Below are 18,513 nucleotides of genomic sequence, written 5' to 3' on the forward strand. Positions count from 1 at the left end.
TGCATGACAAAATCCTGTGTTCAAACATGTATCACTTCCTTAAACCTGTACGACTTGGGAAATAATATATCCCATTGCCCAATAACAACAATCTGGGCAATTCACCTATTGAGACGAGACAACCCCAATATGTCTAATACTACTAACCCAATCCCTTCATTTGGTAACAATATTCTCATAAACTCCCCATCAACAACGATTATAGAGGGAAAAATACAACAATAGAGGAATAGTATAGGCCTGTCATGACATATTATTATGTAGGGCAAAATAATAGAGAACATCAGCAGATGTGGTATTAGATATGTTGACAAAGTATAAGTATTTAATATAGTGTGTAATAACTCATATCGTCTCACATGTCAAAACATTTTAAGACTAGTTTTAAGGACACGCTATGAATTTGTTTTATTCTTCATGATTAACTGCCATTTTAAACCATTTTGTGCGGATTAGAGAAAAAGAGAGTTTTACTGTTATGCCGAGACATTCAAAACTGGACCCAGAGGTCCTCTACCATTTTATTGTCATGCACTTTGATTTGGCACCAGAACACTCCCTTGTCTGTCACTGCACACATACAACTAATATAGACAAACATTGCACCCCAATCCCAACCCTCCTCCATCGCCCCTTCCAAGCCTTCGAAAAAAAATCAGAAGTAATTCCCTGAGTTGTCAGATTTGTGATTCCTGAGAGACGAGCCTGAGTGGAGGTTATGTATACGTTTCGTTCACCACCTACATACCATACGTATCTTGTAAATCAAAATATAAAATATGGAACACATATTCATAAGATTAAACTGAATAGAATACAACAATGCATCTCCTACATGATTAGTGCAAGAGTGACATTTGCATTGGTTTTGGCATAGATAAAAAGAGAAGATTCACAACACTGGAACGCTAATTGTGTGTAGCAGTAAATCATACAAGGCAAAGTAAAGAGAACAACATAATTATTAAAGGGGTCATTATAAACTTTGTGAGATGTTTTTAGATGACAAAAGTAGTCTTATGTCAATATGAATCCACATTCTATGCCATTGGTGGTGTAGATTCAGCTATATGCCTCAACTCCAAATGAATGGAAAAGATAAGCACTGCAATTCCATTTTGGATTATGGCATAGCTGGATACAAAACTAGCCTGGGACATGAATTTATCTCAACAGGAGACCCCTTTGAGGTATCTGACAAACTTAGATTTGAGGTGTTACGTCCCTTTAAACTAAAACAGCATTGAACAAGATAAAGTCAGACATGAATGGCTAAGATATCTGATGTCTAGTATGTCTAGTATGGGATGGAAAACCCACCACAGTTAACCTGGTCCTAGATCTGTTTTTGTTTGGCGTAACAATGACCATAGGAGTTGGCAAGACAGCACAAACAGAGCTGGGACCAGGCAATCACGGAGTGACCTTAACCTGAATATGAGGAGAGGCTGCAGCGCAATTTAGATACAAATAAATAACAAGGACTATTTTTAAAAGGCTTCATAATAATTCTAAATATATATTACTTGGATGTTAGAGGTCTGTCTTTCAGCTTCTCCTGTAAAACAGGAGTAAAGGCTGATTGGCTTAGCTAGTTCTACATGCACCTCCATGCAGGGCTGGGTCGATATTCATTAGTGCACGCCGTAGCAGAAACGATTCGCAAAAAACGAAAACAAGCGTTTCTTATTGGACAAATTCTGGTAGTCCCTCCCTGTTTCAGTCCGTTTTCTTCCGTTTGGTGCCTTGTGAATACGACTGTGGTGTTCCTGTGTAGTCCTCACAAGCAGCTTTGGAGGCAATGTCTTAAATAGGTACCTAGTAATTGACGACACTGAATAAAAATGTGTTGCTCCCGCTTTTACTCTTGAAAAAATGTGTTCTCAAAGGGGTTCTTTGTGGTGGGAAAGGGTTCTACATGCAGCCTTTTTCTTTCGAAGAACCCTTATGGTTCTAAGCAGCACCTTTTTTTCTAAGACAGTAGACAAAGCCTGATGCTGCTGCTGCTTCGACTGTCAAGTATAAACAGGACAAGTATGATTATGTAGATATATGAATCAACCTCAGTAATCCATTAAAACCTTGCATCTGATTTCTACGTGATAAATGACTTATGTTTGATACATTTCACAGGTATTGGTGTGATTTCTGGAGTCAGTGATTAAATTCCAAATACTGATGTATGTAGTCTAATCAGAGGATGATGAAGTTGATTATAGAGATGTAAGATCTTAATTTAAGGCAGTTTGCTACTGCAGGAAAATAAATCTACAGCAACAGGAAATGTGAATTATCATGTGGAATATAATGAATTGACTTTTTTTTATAAGGATTGATACATATTTCTTTGGGGAAAATCAAGTCTTGACATTTTCAAGTGGAAATCACAAACTTTAGAAGTCTTGGATACACTACAAGTTGCATTTCCTAATGTGCGGGAAAATTCTCAGCAACAAAAAAGAGTGATCAAATTAAGATCCTACACCTGTAGGGTTCTCGAGTATGGTTGTAATGTATAGCAGCAGCAGATCAGACATGTAACAGAAATGACGCAACCACAACAACAACCGAAAGCTGGCCATAAATGCCATACTTTTTGGTTTGACATTCATTTGTCCCCAGGACATCTGCATGGTCACCAACAGTATTGGTAGCCGCCAATACATTTCCTATAGCTATTACCCCGTCCCGTTGGTTCGGATGTGCCCGCCCATTACCACCCATGAGACTAACATTCATTGCAGAGGTGTAGTGTCACAACTCTGTCTTTGTCGGATATAGTGGGGTGTAACAATCAGGAAAGTCAAGAAGTTGTAAGGCAGCAAAAGTGTTTAGCTATACTTGACACAGTGATTTTAAGCTTCCTGGTGAGTTTAGTATAGTAGCATACTAATGTGAGTGGCATGGTTTCTCATGATCTGCTCAGTGAAAAATAAACAACTTTCTATTCTATAAAGATATCAAAATAATATGTGATGTGCCATAACTAATTACAAGTTTAAACCCCTCAATAGCGGTTCCATACATTTTTACAAATATTTCCTGAGTGCTATAATAATACAGCTTGATTTGTGAGTGTTACACCACAAAATATTAACTTCAGTAACATTCTTTCTTCATGATCGTTTTGTTTACAAAAACCTGAGGTAGTTCCAAAAGCGTCTTATACAGTTGAAAGGAAACTTAGCTGCCATCTATCCAGTAAAGCTTCCCCAAGCTTCCTTCCTGCGTCTCCTCGTTCAATCGGAGCTCACGGGGGGAGGGGCCGAGTGGCCGTGTTCCTCCTCGTCCCCTTTCAAGGAGGAGGGCTTTCCCTGAGAACGTGGCGAGGACTGCTGTGCTTTGATTGGGCAGTTGGCGACCATGTGGGAAATGCTCTGGCAGAAATGGCACTTCTTGGGCTGGGGCGGCAACTTGCACTCCTTGGCATGGTGGTCCAGGCCTCCGCAGTTGTAGCACCTAAAAAACAAGACAAAGTGTGCGTTTGAGCTTGAAGACACTGCACAGAATCATGATCTACAAATCCCCTCTCAAATAACTACTTGTTATGTGATGAAGATTAGCGATTCTGCACCTCGCCTTGCTCAAACTGATCCACTGAACCAGGCTGATAAATGTAGGACTGGGCCATATGTATCAAGCGTTTCAGAGTAGGGGTGCTGATTTAGGATCAGCCTTTATATCACAATGAATAGGATTGTATGGCCAGTGAGGCCCTGATTCTACAGATGTAGGATCTTAATTTGATCACCCAGTTGCAGGAGAACTTTCCAGCGATGCAAAAAACTTGTAGTGTATTTGAGATATAAAAAGGCTTCTGAAGTTCGTCATTTCCACTTAGAAATTTCAGACTTGATTTTCCCTATAGAAAATGTATCTCAACACCTACAAAAATGTCCAGTAATTGTAATCCACAAAATAATTTACATTTCTTATTGCTGCAGGATTATTTTCCTGCTTTAGCAAACTGGCTCAAATTAAGAACCTACATTTGATAGGAGTGTTGGGCCAGTAACCGAAAAGGTGGATCGAATCCCCGAGCCAACAAGGTAAAAATCTGCCATTCTGCCTCTGAGCAAGGCAGTTAACCCCCAACAACAACTGCTCCCTGGGTACCGATGACGTGGATATAGATGGGAGCCCCCCCGCACCTCTTTGATTCAGAAGGGTTGAGTTAAATGTGTTCGACACATTTCAGTAGAATGCATTCAGTTGTACAACTGACTGACCTTCCCTACATATGGCCCCTGATCTCGTATTGAGTGAGACGCGCTGTCACCTGCAATCCACAAGAGGGCAGCATATGCCAGTTAGGCTAGTGCTGCAGCAGAGCAAACCAAGAAATCTGTCCAGTTCCATGCTGTGGCCTATTTATTAATTTTATTTAATCTTTATTTAACTAGGCAAGTCAGTTTAGAACAAATTCTTATTTACGGCCTAACCCGGATGACCCGGATGACGCTGTGCCAATTGTGAGCCGATCTATGTGACTCCCAATCACGTCTGTTTATGTCACAGCCTGGAATCAAACCAGGGTCTGTAGTGACGCCTCTAGCACTGCATATGACCAACCTTTTTTATGAGAATAGGATGATTAAAAGTGGGTTAAAAAGTGCAAATGATCTTTGTTCTACCTCACGTGCAAATGCAAATTGAATACAGGATGTACGCTATTTATAAAAGCATGTTTTTTCTGTATGTAGGCTATTTGTTACTTTGAATGGCCTCCCATCTACAAATTAACCACCCTTTTCATTCTTTATCCACAGTACTTTGCTGCAATGAGGTCTTTTTAGCTACATCAATTATATTCCTTCTCCATAGAACGTACACAAGGTATCACAGTCCTTGTAGAAGGGTTAGGGTCAATGGTAGCCATAAGAGTAGCCTTCCTTTGATAGCTTCAGTTTAAACTGGACCTATAAAATAGCCACGCGTCCAGGGGCGGCTGACAGATGGGGAGTGGGGCTGTCACCGCTGCTGTGCCACTGAGGAGCTATTGAAGACCTCCTTCCCCCAATGATGCAGATGAGGCTTGGTCAGGGGAGGCTCAGGGGGGTCAGTTGCTTATACTTGTACCACATTTGCTTGTACCACTGGCCGTTGGATTGGTGTCAAGGTGTGCTAACACAGAAGCTCTGGCCTGGCCCAACTGTCTCAACATCGATCAGGGAGCGCGAGCAGGAAAAGGGAAATGGTCCTTTGTCTAAACAGCTGCAGCAATGATCTCCCAACTCTGACCTCCTCAGTCCTCTCTAACCCCCGCAACCCCAACCCCCTACATTTTAGTCATATGCGGTTGCCATGGTTACAGTGACCTCTAACCCCCTCCCGGGCTCCTACATCTGTTATCAATTAAATGGACAGGGTTTTTTTCCCTTCCCTTCATCATATTTACCTACTGAAGGCGTCAGCATGCTTCAGTTCGGATGCCAACTAGCCGATGTCGGCTTGGCAAACCAACCGCGTGTGATTGCATACTCCCTTGAAATACCTTCACTTGAAGAAGAAAAAAGTCGCAATAGTACTGTTTGTCCATTTTGAGTCGCCGTAGCCAGTACACTTCCTCAACATAGTCTGAATTAATTTAAGATAATGCAAGATATCTGTCATTAATTTTGACGTTTTTGCAGAGGAGATCTTAAGTCACGCAATTTTACATCTAACTAAGATGTTTGGTGCAGTATTTCTCAATAACAAAATGTGCATGAAAACGAGTCGTCTCTCGTTGAATGACAACAAAGGCTTTACTGATGAACCCTTATTGTTGACCAATCACCAACAAACGGGCGTAGACTTAGGCTACCGACTTCAGCTTGTCTCAAGAAAACATTTAGTGTGGCCGAACAACCGAAAAAGCCCTTAACGAAGTCCAAAATGAACAAAAACATCACGAAATGTCATCATAATATATGCACAAACTGATCCGAACTGTTTCAGCACGGAAGAATATGGACACCTTAAGGTGGAATCAGAAAATAAAGTGTGGCTGACTACGGCCATATTAGAGTCCAGACAACACACGTTAGAAACAGGGCCCTCTGTTTCTAATCCCATGCAAACACCGCCACCTAATAAAGAATATTGAATATGCCATTGACAAAAATATTTTATTATCTTAGACCTATGTACTGACTAATATTAAAGACATACTATAAAACAGTTGATCTTATTCTCCATTGAAAATGTTGGAGCTGGCCCCATATGATTCCTCTTATAAGTACCAGCATAGTCTGGGGAGAGTGAATCGTGCGCCACAGGCCTCCCAGGACTCGTTGAGGCCGTAACCATCTCAATTCTCACCCTGACTACACTCTGGGCATAATCACAACTGACAGGAGGCCACATTGATACCCCTCTCTAACCCATCACAATCTCCACAACGGACAAAGGACCCACAATGCTGGCCCGCCTCTCACCTTTACTTTATGGTGAGAAAAAGCGAAGGGATTTGTGGATTTTAAAAGGAATGCATTATGCAAGTAGTGGGGTATGGAACCTTTTTCATGCAAAAGGGTTCTTCGGAACCTTCTCAATGGAAAATAGACTTCTAGAAGGGTTCTTTATAGATAAAATGGTTCTACCAAGAACCATTAAGAGCTATTTTAAAGGGACAAGCCCAAATAACTCTCAGGTTATTATAACTAACATGAGTAATATTTCATATTTTACTACTTCTAAACTGTAATTGCAGGATAATTATAATCCACATCTACAGTGATTCAGAAACATTCATGTTACCAGTTCAGGTTACCACCACAAAAACACATTTTGTGGAAGAGGTTTGGAAAAGGTTTTTCAAGAGAGAACCTCTGGGGGTATATCCACAAGGGACGTCCAGAATTAAACAGCTATTGATCCAGGTCACACGCCAAGCCTGCCTGTGTGACCCTAACCACCGCCAGGGGTGGGGGTCAAGGAAAAGAAGAACAGGACAGAACAGGATAAAACAACCTTTTGCATCATGTCCAAAATGGATGGACTATTGCAGATGTGAGATCCAACCAAGATAAATACTTTGGCCCACTATCTTTGAGTATGTTAGACCCCTACTATGGTGTACATAGTGGTATGTGTGTGAGATTAACAAGTACATTGTTGCTTATCTGATAAGGCATTTTCTGTCCATTTTCATTTTGTGAACCACCTCTTTTTCACCTAACATTCGTGTTATATAGCTTTTTTGAATATTTGCAGGAATTACTTTCTGTTTCAGTGTATACAGTTTAGTGTTTTCCTTGCCCCCGTTCGATGTACAAACAGAGTGGGAATAACACTTACCTATCTCCCTTGGAGTGCCGTTTCTGGACGCTCTTGCCTTTGGGTCTCTTCTCGCTGCCCACACAGTGTGTGCCCTCTGGCCCAGTGACTCTCTGGGACTCCAGGCCTTTGGCTGACTTCTTGAAGGTGAACTCGACCGCCTCGCCCTCCTTCAAGCTGCGGAAGCCCTCCATGTGCAGCTTACTCTGGAGGGGAGAGAAAGACAGTTGAAGGAAACATCAGAATACTATTAGAAGTATTCATCTCAGAGTAGGAGTGCTGATCGAGGATCAGCTCCCGCTCTCCATATCATTCTAGTCATTATGATCTAAAGGGAAAGGCGTATCCTTTAATAGCACTCCGAATTTGAGACTCTTGTGAATATGGCCCCGTAACCCTTTAGAGGTCATATCAAACACCCCATTTTGAACATAGAGATGGACTTTCCAAGGGGCATTTCAAACATACCTTGGAGGATTGTTTGGTCGTTACACATCCTTACGAGCAGATCTTAAGTCTAGCTGCATGATGTGCTCCAAATCAATGGCGACGCAATCACAAAGGCCTTGCAGCATCAGCTAACAAATCAACTAATAGTCGGCCAAGGGAGACGCCGAGGAGTGACCCTCTGTGAACACTATGCTATCTTCAAAACTTTTCTAACAGAGATAGGCGCTATCTGGCGTCTGTCCTAAGTCTCCTGACTGTTGATCATTCTGTCTCGCCTCATAAATAAACAACAACTACAAAGCCTCTTATTGTCAGACGGACTATTTGTCCTCCCTCCCTAGTCTGCATTGGTCTGTTGCCCAACACTGGCCACAGTGGCCTGTGAGTCTCTTGTGTTTGAGTGGTAAACCTGATGTGATAACCTTCACCCATCCCCCTCTGCCAAAGGACCTGCATTCCGCACTACAATGTCCCCTACCCCCCAACCTCTCTTCCCAACTACATCACAAAGAACCACTAACACACTAACCACCACTGCAGGATTCTTGCTGGGAGGGATAGGGTTGGGGGTGGGGTGGGGTAGGGGGGGGGGGTGTTCAGGAAAACATTCCTTGGATGGTTGTCTGGCAGAGAGACACGCAGATAAGTTGAGAATCAACACATCGTCACTCCAAATGATAGGTACCCGCATGCTTTGAGTTAATAATCGATTGATTGTTTTACTCAAATGTGACACATTAAGCATGGAATCAATATCAACTCAAAGCCTGAAAGCATTCAACAGCCCAAGAGTATGGACACAATCAACACCATGATCCTTAGATTAACGCTAAAGACTAGGCTAACATCAAACCAGGTTTGTGTTCATATGGGCACACAACGTTTGAAACGTTATGAAGCGCAAAACTAAAATAGTCCCACCCTGTTTTATTGGTGTCAAATGAATATGACCCAGTACTTTAAGATACAGTATCCTACAGATTTCGGATCAAATTCTGCTGCCTTCACCCCAGTTGACCCAGGCAGCGCTGTTCAGCAGAGAGACATTCAGCCATGAGATAAAAAACAGCCTTGGAGGAGGGGAAAATGAGGGAGGGAGGAAAGGGGAGGCTATGAAAAAGGGGAATGGGCTGTGCATTAAGGGGTATAATGCCAGAGGCAGCCTGGGTAAAACAAGAACCCCCCCCAAAAGAGCTGTTGAATTGGTGGTAGGGTATATCTGCAACCAGGCAGCAGATATCATTGATTTTGACATGATTAGCAATGAAACCTGGTGTTTCCTATCAGAAGTTTCAACTGACCTTTGAGAATTTCACCATTAGAGGGTGATCAATATTTAGCTGCGAACAGAACTCCACAAGTGTAGAGCCAAAAAAAACAATATTTCTCGCATGCTCAGGTCAGTGCCAGGACAAGACTGATGGCTATGCCACCTCATTTAGGTATTTCCTAGGCACCAAGACCCATTTGTCTGAGTTCATGGACCCACTTTAGGAGAGGAAAGACATCAGCCATGCTCACCACAGAGGATTTCCTCTCCAGAACTGTCAATGGCTGCCATTGTCAGGCTGGGATGATCTTATATTATTTGAGGCAATCTTAAGGGTATATTTAAACGACTAGGGGGTGAATTCCCAGACCCAGATTTAGTCTAGCCCTTGACATAAAAAGCCAGCTCAATCCATTGAAGATGCCTTTTAGTCCAGGACTAGGACTAATCTGTGAATGGGAAACGGCCACAATCTGATTTATCCTTCTTTGACAGCCTTCTCTGCATATTGCTTCAAATATCAACAACAACGTGTGTGTAACTGTGCAGTTGCTTTGAGGGGAAGCATAAAAAAATCATGTGCCATAGATCACATTTTAACCAGGACACAAATTCAAATACAAGCCACATGGCCTACAAAGAACTGCATCTATTGTGTAACGAAAACTAGCAATGCAATAGCATCTGTAGGAGGAGAATTACAGTAAAGTGAACCGTTCCTTAATACTGTAATGGTCACTGATGAGCATCTGCGGTGAAGTTACAAGCAGATCTGGGACAAACAATGGGTCCTCCATAATTCCATTTGGGTGACAGAAGTGCCCCCTTGAAAAGCTGCTCCATTGTGCGTTGGCTCCAGTGACTGTTAACCCACTTCCCATCACACGTGTGACCTCCCCTGCTCCACAGGAGTGGGTAGGTTCATCCATACACACCCCCAACACAGAGAACATACCATGTAGAATGAGAAAGGAGACTTCTAATATGGCCTTAAACCCTACCAAACTGGTGAAGTGTATTGGAGGGCGATATGAAGCTCTACTGTAGGCTATGTCCATACTAGCTTGAATAAAACAGAGCAGGGTAGATGAATGAAGACATAGGATGAGAGAGAGAGAGAGAGAGGGAGCTGACAACGGGAAGGGATTGCTGCTAGGACAAAGAGTGGCTGAGGGGCTCGGTCACGGCCGAGAGGAGCATGCTTCATTGGGATTCGTGGTCTTATTGTTCACCTGCACACAAAGGCCAGCAGGCCCCATGACTTCATGTTCTCTACCTGACACGCAGAGACTCATTTCGGGGCCAAAGCCTCATTGCCATAATACACCGTAGCCATAGCTCCCATCCGTCCATCATGGATGAACATTGGACACACATGTTCTCGCCTTCCTAACAATGGCTAGCAAGGTTGGGGTCACTACCATTTAAATTCAAGAAGTTAACTGTCATTCCAATTCTGAATTTTTCAAGCATTGAGTTTGCTTCCTGAATTCAAATGAAATGTAATTGACCTGAACCCTGATGGCAAGGGGAGGAAATCAGTGGAGAAGTCACCACTTAAGATGTCAAAGGACAGGGTTCAGGAGGCCATTGTCCCAGTTACATCGTTAACAGATACTGTTCACTTATTGAAACATAATCTTTAAAAGGCTTGGAATCTAGAATGGCAGCACCAGAAGAGAGATGTCCGCATTCTGGGAAGAATGAAATAAGTATTTAGTCATACAAATTACTTACTGAGAAATAGATTTGTATTAAAGGAAGGTTTTAAGGAAGAAATCATTCATTTGGGGCGTGATTGTAGTCCTGGCCATTTTAACAGGTTAAAAGTTCAAATAGCTGAAATAAATGGTCTAAAAAGCAGCGGTCTGAAAGTAATGGCTCAGATACACCAATACCGTTTGCTGGAGTACTCCACACTTCTGAACGTAATTTGCGAAGCGAGCGTGCACTGATTTTACATGTAGAATCGGATGAAAGATGGTGTCGGTCAGAGATCTACAATTGGTGGTTCCTAAAACACTGCGTGCTAAATGATCGGCAGACAAAAGGTGGATCCACTTTCGGTGCAATGTGTGTGAGGCTTAGGGCTCTACACAGTCTTATGTATTAAGAATTAAAAACAGAAATAACTTGCATAAATATTCAGACCGTTTGCTATGAGACAGCTCAGGTGCATCCTGTTTCCATGAATCATCCCTGAGATGTTTCGACATCTTGATTGGAGTCCACCTGTAAATTCAATTAACTGGACATTATTTGGAAAGGCACACACCTGTCTATTTTTAAAAATGTACCTTCATTTAACTAGGCAAGTCAGTGAAGAACAAATTCTTATTTTCAATGACGGCCTAGGAACAGTGGGTTAACTGCCAGAACAACAGATTTCTCCCTTTGTCCGCTCTGGGATTCGATCTTGCAACCTTTTGGTTACTCTGGCTAAAACCACTAGGCTACCTGCCGCCCCACTAAATAAGGTCCCACAGTTGACAGTGCATGTTAGATCAAAAACCAAGCCATTCGGTCTACAGAATAGTCCGTAAAGATCCAAGACAGGATTGTGTAGATCTGGGGAAGGCTACCAAAAAAATGTCTGCAGCATTGAAAGTCCCCAAGAACACATTGGCCTCCGCCATTCTTAAATGGAAGAAGTTTGGAACCAACAAGACTCTTCCTAGAGCTGGCCCCCCGACCAAACTGAGCAATTGGGGGAGAAGAGTCTTGGTCGGGGAGGTGACCAAGAACCTGATGGTCCCTCTGACAGAGCTCAACAGTTCCTCTGTGGAGATTGGAGAACTTTCCAGAAGGACAACCATCTCTGCAGCACTCCATCAATCAGGCCTTTATGGTAGAGTGGCCAGAGGGAAGCCACTTCTCAATAAAAGGCACATAATAGCCCACTTGGGACCTGGCCAAAAAGAAAAAGAAAGAAAGAAAAATGCCATTTCGCAGACGCTTTTATCCAAAGCGACTTACAGTCATGTGTGCATACATTCTACGTATGGGTGGTCCCGGGAATTGAACCCACTACCCTGGCGTTACAAGCACCATGCTCTACCAACTGAGCTACAGAACCACTTATTTGCAATACACCAAAAGGCACCTAAAGACTCTCAGACCATCAGAAATACGATTCTCTGGTCTGATAAAACCAAGCCTGAATGCCAAGAGTCACTTCTGGAGGAAACCTAGCACCATCCCTACGGCGAAGCATGGTGGTGGCAGCATCATGCTATGGGGATGTTTTTCAGCCGCAGGGACTGGGAGACTAGTCAGGATCGAGGGAAAGATGAACGGAGCAAGGTACAGAGAGTTCCTTGATGAACCTGCTCCAAAGCAATCAGGACCTCAGAGTGGGGCAACAGTTAACCTTCCAACAGGACAGCGACCCTAATCACACAGCCAAGACAACGCATGGTTGGCTTCGGGACATGTCTCTGAATGTCCTTGAGTGGCCCAGCCAGAGCCCGGATTTGAACCCAAATTAAAATCTCAGAAGAGACCTGAAAATAGCTGTGCAGCGACGCTCGCCATCCAACCTGACAGAGCTTCAGAGGATCTGCAGGGCAGAATGGGAAAAACTCCCCAAATACAGGTGTGCCAAGCTTGCAACGTCATACCCAAGAAGACTCAAGGCTGTAATCGCTCCCAAAGGTGCTTCAACAATGTACTGAGTAAAGGGTCTGAATACTTATGCAAATGTGATATTTCAGTTTCTTATTTGCAATACATTTTCTACATTTTCTAAAAAGCTGTTTTTGCTTTGCCATTATGGGGTATTGTGTGCAGATTGATGATGGGGAAAAGCAATTGAATCAATTTTAGAATATGGCTGTAACGTAACAAAATGTGGAAAATGTCAAAGGGTCTGAATTCTTTCCGAATGCATTGTAGAACCACAGTATGTAGAGAACGGCGCAAACGGACCTCCTTTCGGCTCCGTTTGGGTAGACTGTGTAGACCCCTTTAAGGAGCATTTATTCCTGGCTATCGTAACATATCAAATTAACACTTGCCTAGTTAAATAAAGGTTCAATAAAGTAAATAAATAACAGATTAGTTAAAAAAGCTTATTTCTCTCAAATTTTGTTCACAAAATTGCTTAAATCCCTGTTAGTGAGCATTTCTCCTTTCGCCAAGATAATCCATCCATCTGACAGGTGTGGCATATCAAGAAGCAGATTAAACAGCATGATCATTACACAGGTGCACCTTGTGTGGGGACAATAAAAGGCCACTCTAAAAGCCGCCTCCAATGTCAATTTAGATAATCTGGCAGTCCGTCCAACCTGCCTTCACAACCGCAGACCAGGTGTAACCATGCCAGCCAATTACCTCCACATCCGGCTTCTTCACCTGCGGGATTGTCTAAGACCAGCCACCCGGACAGTTGGTGAAACTGTGTGTTTGCACAACTGAAGAACTTCCGCAAACTGTCAGAAATCATCTCAGGGAAGCTCATCTGCATGCTATTCATCCTCACCAGGGTCCTGACCTGACTGCAGGTTGGCGTCGTAACCGGCTTCAGTGGGCAAATGCTCACCTTCAATGGCCACTGGCACACTGGAAAAGTACACTTCACAGATGAATGTCGGTTTCAACAGTACCGGGCAGAAGGCAGACAGCGTGTGTGGTGTAGTTTGGGCAAGCGGTTTGCTGATGTCAGCGTTGTGAACAGAGTGCACCATGGTGACTTTGGGGTTATAGTAAACCTCAAATCTCTCTCCCTCCTTTACCATTAACATAGACTTGGTAGAGAGAAGACAGGAGCACGGAGGCTTTAATCACTTAGATTTCAGGAATCTGAAGTGAATGAACAGCTAAAGTGGACTTCTCTCAATGCTAGAGCCGTCACTGTGGGGGGAATGCCCACATGCAGGAACGGCCCGAAATGCGGGCTGCAGTTGCACACTATTGGAAATTGTTTACACCCTTGATAAAGATGAACAATAATGATTGTATAAAATAGATCGTTCAAATACTGAGCTATATTGTATGTACATGCATTTTTATTTATTTATATTATTTCATACTTATACAATTGCTCAGAGAAAGAAAGGTAGGGGTCAAAATGACTCTTGAATGAATTGTGAAGAATGATGAGTGAGCAAGTTACAGAGGGTCAAATATGATAACCCCAAGACATGATAACCTCTCACCATTATCAATAACAGGGGAGGTTAGAATGTCATGGGGGTATGATCTTTGACCCTCTGAAACACAACCACAATGAACTGCAAATGCATCCAACAAGTTTGTAAAGTCACAAGCTTATTGTAGTTAATGAGTGCTAGAGATATGGGACCAAATATGAATATTTTGACTACATTATTTATAAGAATCTCTAGGGGTGTCAATTATTTTGACCCGCCAAATATTACTTGTTAATCTAAACCTTCATTTAACTAGGCAAGTCAAATTATTATTTACAATGAAGGGCTACACCTGCCAAACCCAGACGACGCTGGAGGACGCAATTGTGCACTCCCCTGTAGTACTCCCAATCACGGCTGGTTGTGATACAGCCTGGATTTGAACGAGTGTCTGTAGTGATGCCTCTAGCACTGAGATGCAGTGCCTTAAACCACTGGGCCACTCAGATTAGTTCTTTCCTTGTTTTCCCTCAGCGTTCATAACCCTTAGCTAGAAAACGGGGAGAAATCGTTGCACAACTGATCGATATGATACAATTTGATTTATCATATTACACAAACCAATTTGATCAATAACCAATAATATATATTTCTCTGAGCAATTGTATTAGTATAAAGTAATACAATTTTATATTTTTTATTGCATACAATACAGCCTAGTATTTGAATGATTTATTTTATTCAGTCATTATTGCTCATCTTTATCAAGGGTGTCCATGATTTTGGACCCCACTGTACATGACCACGAGGTCACATGGTAAACCAGCAACGCGTGTTCGTTTAAGATGGAAAACTGCCTGAATATGTTATTCTGTGTCAATGTATAGTGGGCCACCATTCACCACATATTTGGTGTGGGAATTAGACGGTAAGGCAGTTCATTTTAAAACCAAGGTCCCCCTCTTACCTGATGAACGAACACATCGACCGGAGACTCGAGCGGGACCCCCTCTCGGTTGGTCATGGACAAAAACCCAAAGCCCATGCGCACGTTGAACCATTTACATACGCCGACACCGTGGAAAGATTCCGAATCCTCCTCGGTACTTAGTCCTTCATCCTCTTCGGTCTTGCAGACTCCTGTAATTTAGAACAATATGTTAAACAATGTTCGTTTTACTATTTACCAGAACACTAAGAGAGGAGTGTGCGCGTAAAATTGCCATCCAGCTTTGTTCTTTCCTTGTTTTTCCTCACGCATTCATAACCATTGGGTAGAAACGGGGAGAAATCGTTGCAAAACGAATCGAATAACCAATCATATCCATAGGCCTAAAAATAGACCTATAATTTCAATACATAAACAACAATATTGTAAGGGTCCGTAATAACAATAAACTAGAATTCTATCTATGGCTAGAATCATTTGTTATTCTCCCATCTTATATTTCAATCTTTCACACGTAGGACCTATATATTTCACACTCATAGTGAGTATATATTAAGTGTACTAGTATGTGAGGAAACAACACAGACCGACACGAAACGAATGACCAAACCTAGTATATCACTAAATGGCTGAACTGAATTATATGGGCCTCTTGTTAGCTGCGTTTGTGCGACAGAAAAAAGTTACGTTGTGAAAATAAAACCAATCAATTTGCATTTACAAGACTACATTTGAAAATTCGTGTACAAAAATTACATTTACATTTATAAAGAGCCTACTTTGTCAACAACACGAGAACTTGAGTCTGGTTTGCCTATTGCGAACAAAATAAAGCATGTTTTGGTATTGACTAGGCAATTTAAAAAGGAAAATATTTCCATACTGTACACAATTTTAAATTCGTAAGCTGGTATTCATTCTGTATCTCTTTAGAGACAGAGCCTACACTAAACACAATATATCGTCAGATTTTTACTCAACCTGGGAATTCCTGGTTATAAACCATCTTGCCAATTCACGCCTTGAGTCAAAGGAAGCACCCAAGTTAATGTAGGATATCCTTTTCCCCTTTCGAGCAGCGTAATGCCTACGGTTTCCCACTTTCATGCCAAATGCGCAGAAAAGCAAAAACTTAACTTCGGTGGGAAAGTGGGAGGGCGAAATAAACAAAAGGGTCTGGCAACTTATCGCCCCAAACAATGAGGGGTGGGAGTCACAAGGAAGAATTTGTATAATAATTACCCAAGATCTAAAAGACAATGCAAGGTAACCCAGCCCCCTAAACCTCTTCATCTATGGCCAACAGAGACTCCCTGGCTCTATAGCATCAAACCAAATAACCAAGCAAAGTGTTTTAGTCCAAATTATTGGCCTACCTTCTGCCATGTTCGGTCCAGCTTGTCTTTAGTCTATATCAGTCCCTGTCCCCCCTGTGTTTTTGCCTGGACGTGTCGGGCCCCGCTCCGTGTTGGATCACGTCTTTATCCCTCCCCTGGTCAGTTTCCACTCTTGATCAATATAGAAAGGACCAGGGAGCATCTTCTTCCTACCATCAACCAACCCCAAACCTCTCGGTCTGGTCCACGTGATTCCCAATTAGCCTACATGATTAATTGCACGTTCTTGATGTCGAGTGACCAATCACAATTCAGAGAGACCACCGCACAGTTGCTTATACAGAGAGACCACCGCACACCACACCATTGCTTATCACTGCGCTAGCTCTGAGCCCCCACCCCCTGAGCCCCCACCCCATCTCTCTCTGTCCTGGGTGCGTATTTAGTGGCCAGCGACCCCACACAGCCTAATAAAATACACCGCAAATGGTCAGAGGCAACTGCAAACCAACCAGACAACGTTACACCCGAACATGGCCCATATATGGGAGATGTTGAATTTCAAATATATAAATCAAATGTGTGCGTAACATATGTTTAATAAATATCCCTTAAACAATATATTATATAATAGGCTATTCAAAACATGTTATAACTAGGCCTATTTTAATTTGAAGTTGGGTGATGAGATTAGGTGTAACGTGATTGGGTTCATGTTGAATACTCGATGTGTTCCATCGCAATCAGTCACTTTGCTGCTGTCGCAATGTTGCTAACGGATGCAAAATGTTGGTTTGGAGAGGTAAGTAAACCAGTTGTGGTTCATTTGAGGTGACGCATGGGAGGGGGATGGGACTGGATGGCCACGAAGAGGTTTGGATCGGTCATCATCAAACCACTGCATTTTGATGTAGCCAGTGGACTTTGACTCAAGTAATCTTCAGCGGGAAGTTCGAAGCGTAGCCTAAAGAAATTACAACCGCAACGACTCAAACGAAACAATTGTCTTTAGTACACCTCTTCTGGAATTGTGGCATGAAAAGTCAGGCCTATCTGGTCAAACGAATTCCCAGATCGATGGTGATTGATTGACTGTTTTCCTTGTAGAATGATTAATGAAGCAAAAATAAAACAATTTAACCTCCCCTATTTAATGCTCTCATTGACCTTTCTCTGAGGTGGTATAAGCCTAGTAGTTATATAATAATACAAAAATGTATGCTTAAAATATAGTACACATCTAATAATGCAATATAATTATTTGTATTATTATTGTATTTATTATCTATCTGCCTTGATTTAATTAATCTACCAGTGATAAACGAAAATGTTATAATACTTTATTATAATATTATAATGACTAAGTTATGTTAAAAGATAAGCCCTGCAGTGTTAATTAGCTAACTTTTTTTTACAATCGTGTTAAAAACATAATAGTGACAGGGAAACGTGTTTCAGGAAGAGATCAACCATTTTTAGCTTCCACATTTGGTTGTGTTAGATATCCTTATCACCACGACCCTCTGTGGGTATTTGTAACAACGTGTTTGAAAAGATAACCAAGACAAGTGGTTTAAACGAAGGAGAGAGGTTGAGGTTGACAGGATTCAATAAACTTTGTATTGTATTCTTGATTACTGGACCTAAAATAGTTTTCTTATGTAGGCCAATGGTTTGTGAATTCCCTGACCGAAAGACTGAAATTAGGAACCAAAACCATTGCGTGGATGAGACAGACAGGGGCGCCACACTAATAAAACTAACGGTTTCTTTTTCTTTTCTTGTTTTTGGCAAAAAAACAATCATCCAATGAGCCTCTTAGAGATGGATGGGGATCTCTCTCTCCTGTCTGAGGCAACACTGATTGCTATGCAAATGAGGGTTGCACCTCAATTTAGCGAGGAACATAGTCGCCAGAGGGGAAAAAAGAGATTCCAGGATGAGACCTCTCAAGAGGAGACAACTCAGGACAGTGCAGCAACGGTGTTTCAGAACACAGTGTTTTTTTACTGCTCTGGACAACATCCATAGCAGTGGTGTGGACATTAAGTTCCACACCACTGCGAAAAGTGTAGAATAATATTCTGCTGTTTTGAAAATTGGGCAGATTAGTGAGGATGAAGTCCCTTCTGTGTGCCAACCACTGATCATGAA

The 18,513-nt window shown here is 42.2% G+C and overlaps 1 protein-coding gene across 1 annotated transcript; it reads right to left on the minus strand.

Moving 5' to 3' along the window:
- Positions 1-646: 646 nt before the first annotated feature.
- Positions 647-16,637, minus strand: lin28aa (lin-28 homolog Aa). Its single transcript, XM_035749148.2, has 4 exons — positions 16,399-16,637; positions 15,041-15,213; positions 7,282-7,466; positions 647-3,459 (listed from the first exon to the last, which is right to left on the minus strand). Exons 1-4 carry the CDS (start codon positions 16,406-16,408, stop codon positions 3,240-3,242), a joined length of 588 nt encoding a protein of 195 aa, XP_035605041.1. The 5' UTR covers positions 16,409-16,637; the 3' UTR covers positions 647-3,239.
- Between the last annotated feature and the right edge of the window lie 1,876 nt (positions 16,638-18,513).

The sequence above is a fragment of the Oncorhynchus keta genome, chromosome 34 (genome assembly GCF_023373465.1).
Source record: "Oncorhynchus keta strain PuntledgeMale-10-30-2019 chromosome 34, Oket_V2, whole genome shotgun sequence".
Classification (NCBI taxonomy): Eukaryota; Metazoa; Chordata; class Actinopteri; order Salmoniformes; family Salmonidae; genus Oncorhynchus; species Oncorhynchus keta.

Bases quoted from the DNA above. Each gene is read 5' to 3' on its own strand.
- lin28aa (XM_035749148.2), bottom strand. The intron at 7,467-15,040 runs GTAAGAGGGGGA...TCTCCCCTCCAG, and splicing joins TCGATGTGTTCGTTCATCAG to AGTAAGCTGCACATGGAGGG. The intron at 3,460-7,281 runs GTAAGTGTTATT...CTTGTTTTTTAG, and splicing joins CGGCACTCCAAGGGAGATAG to GTGCTACAACTGCGGAGGCC.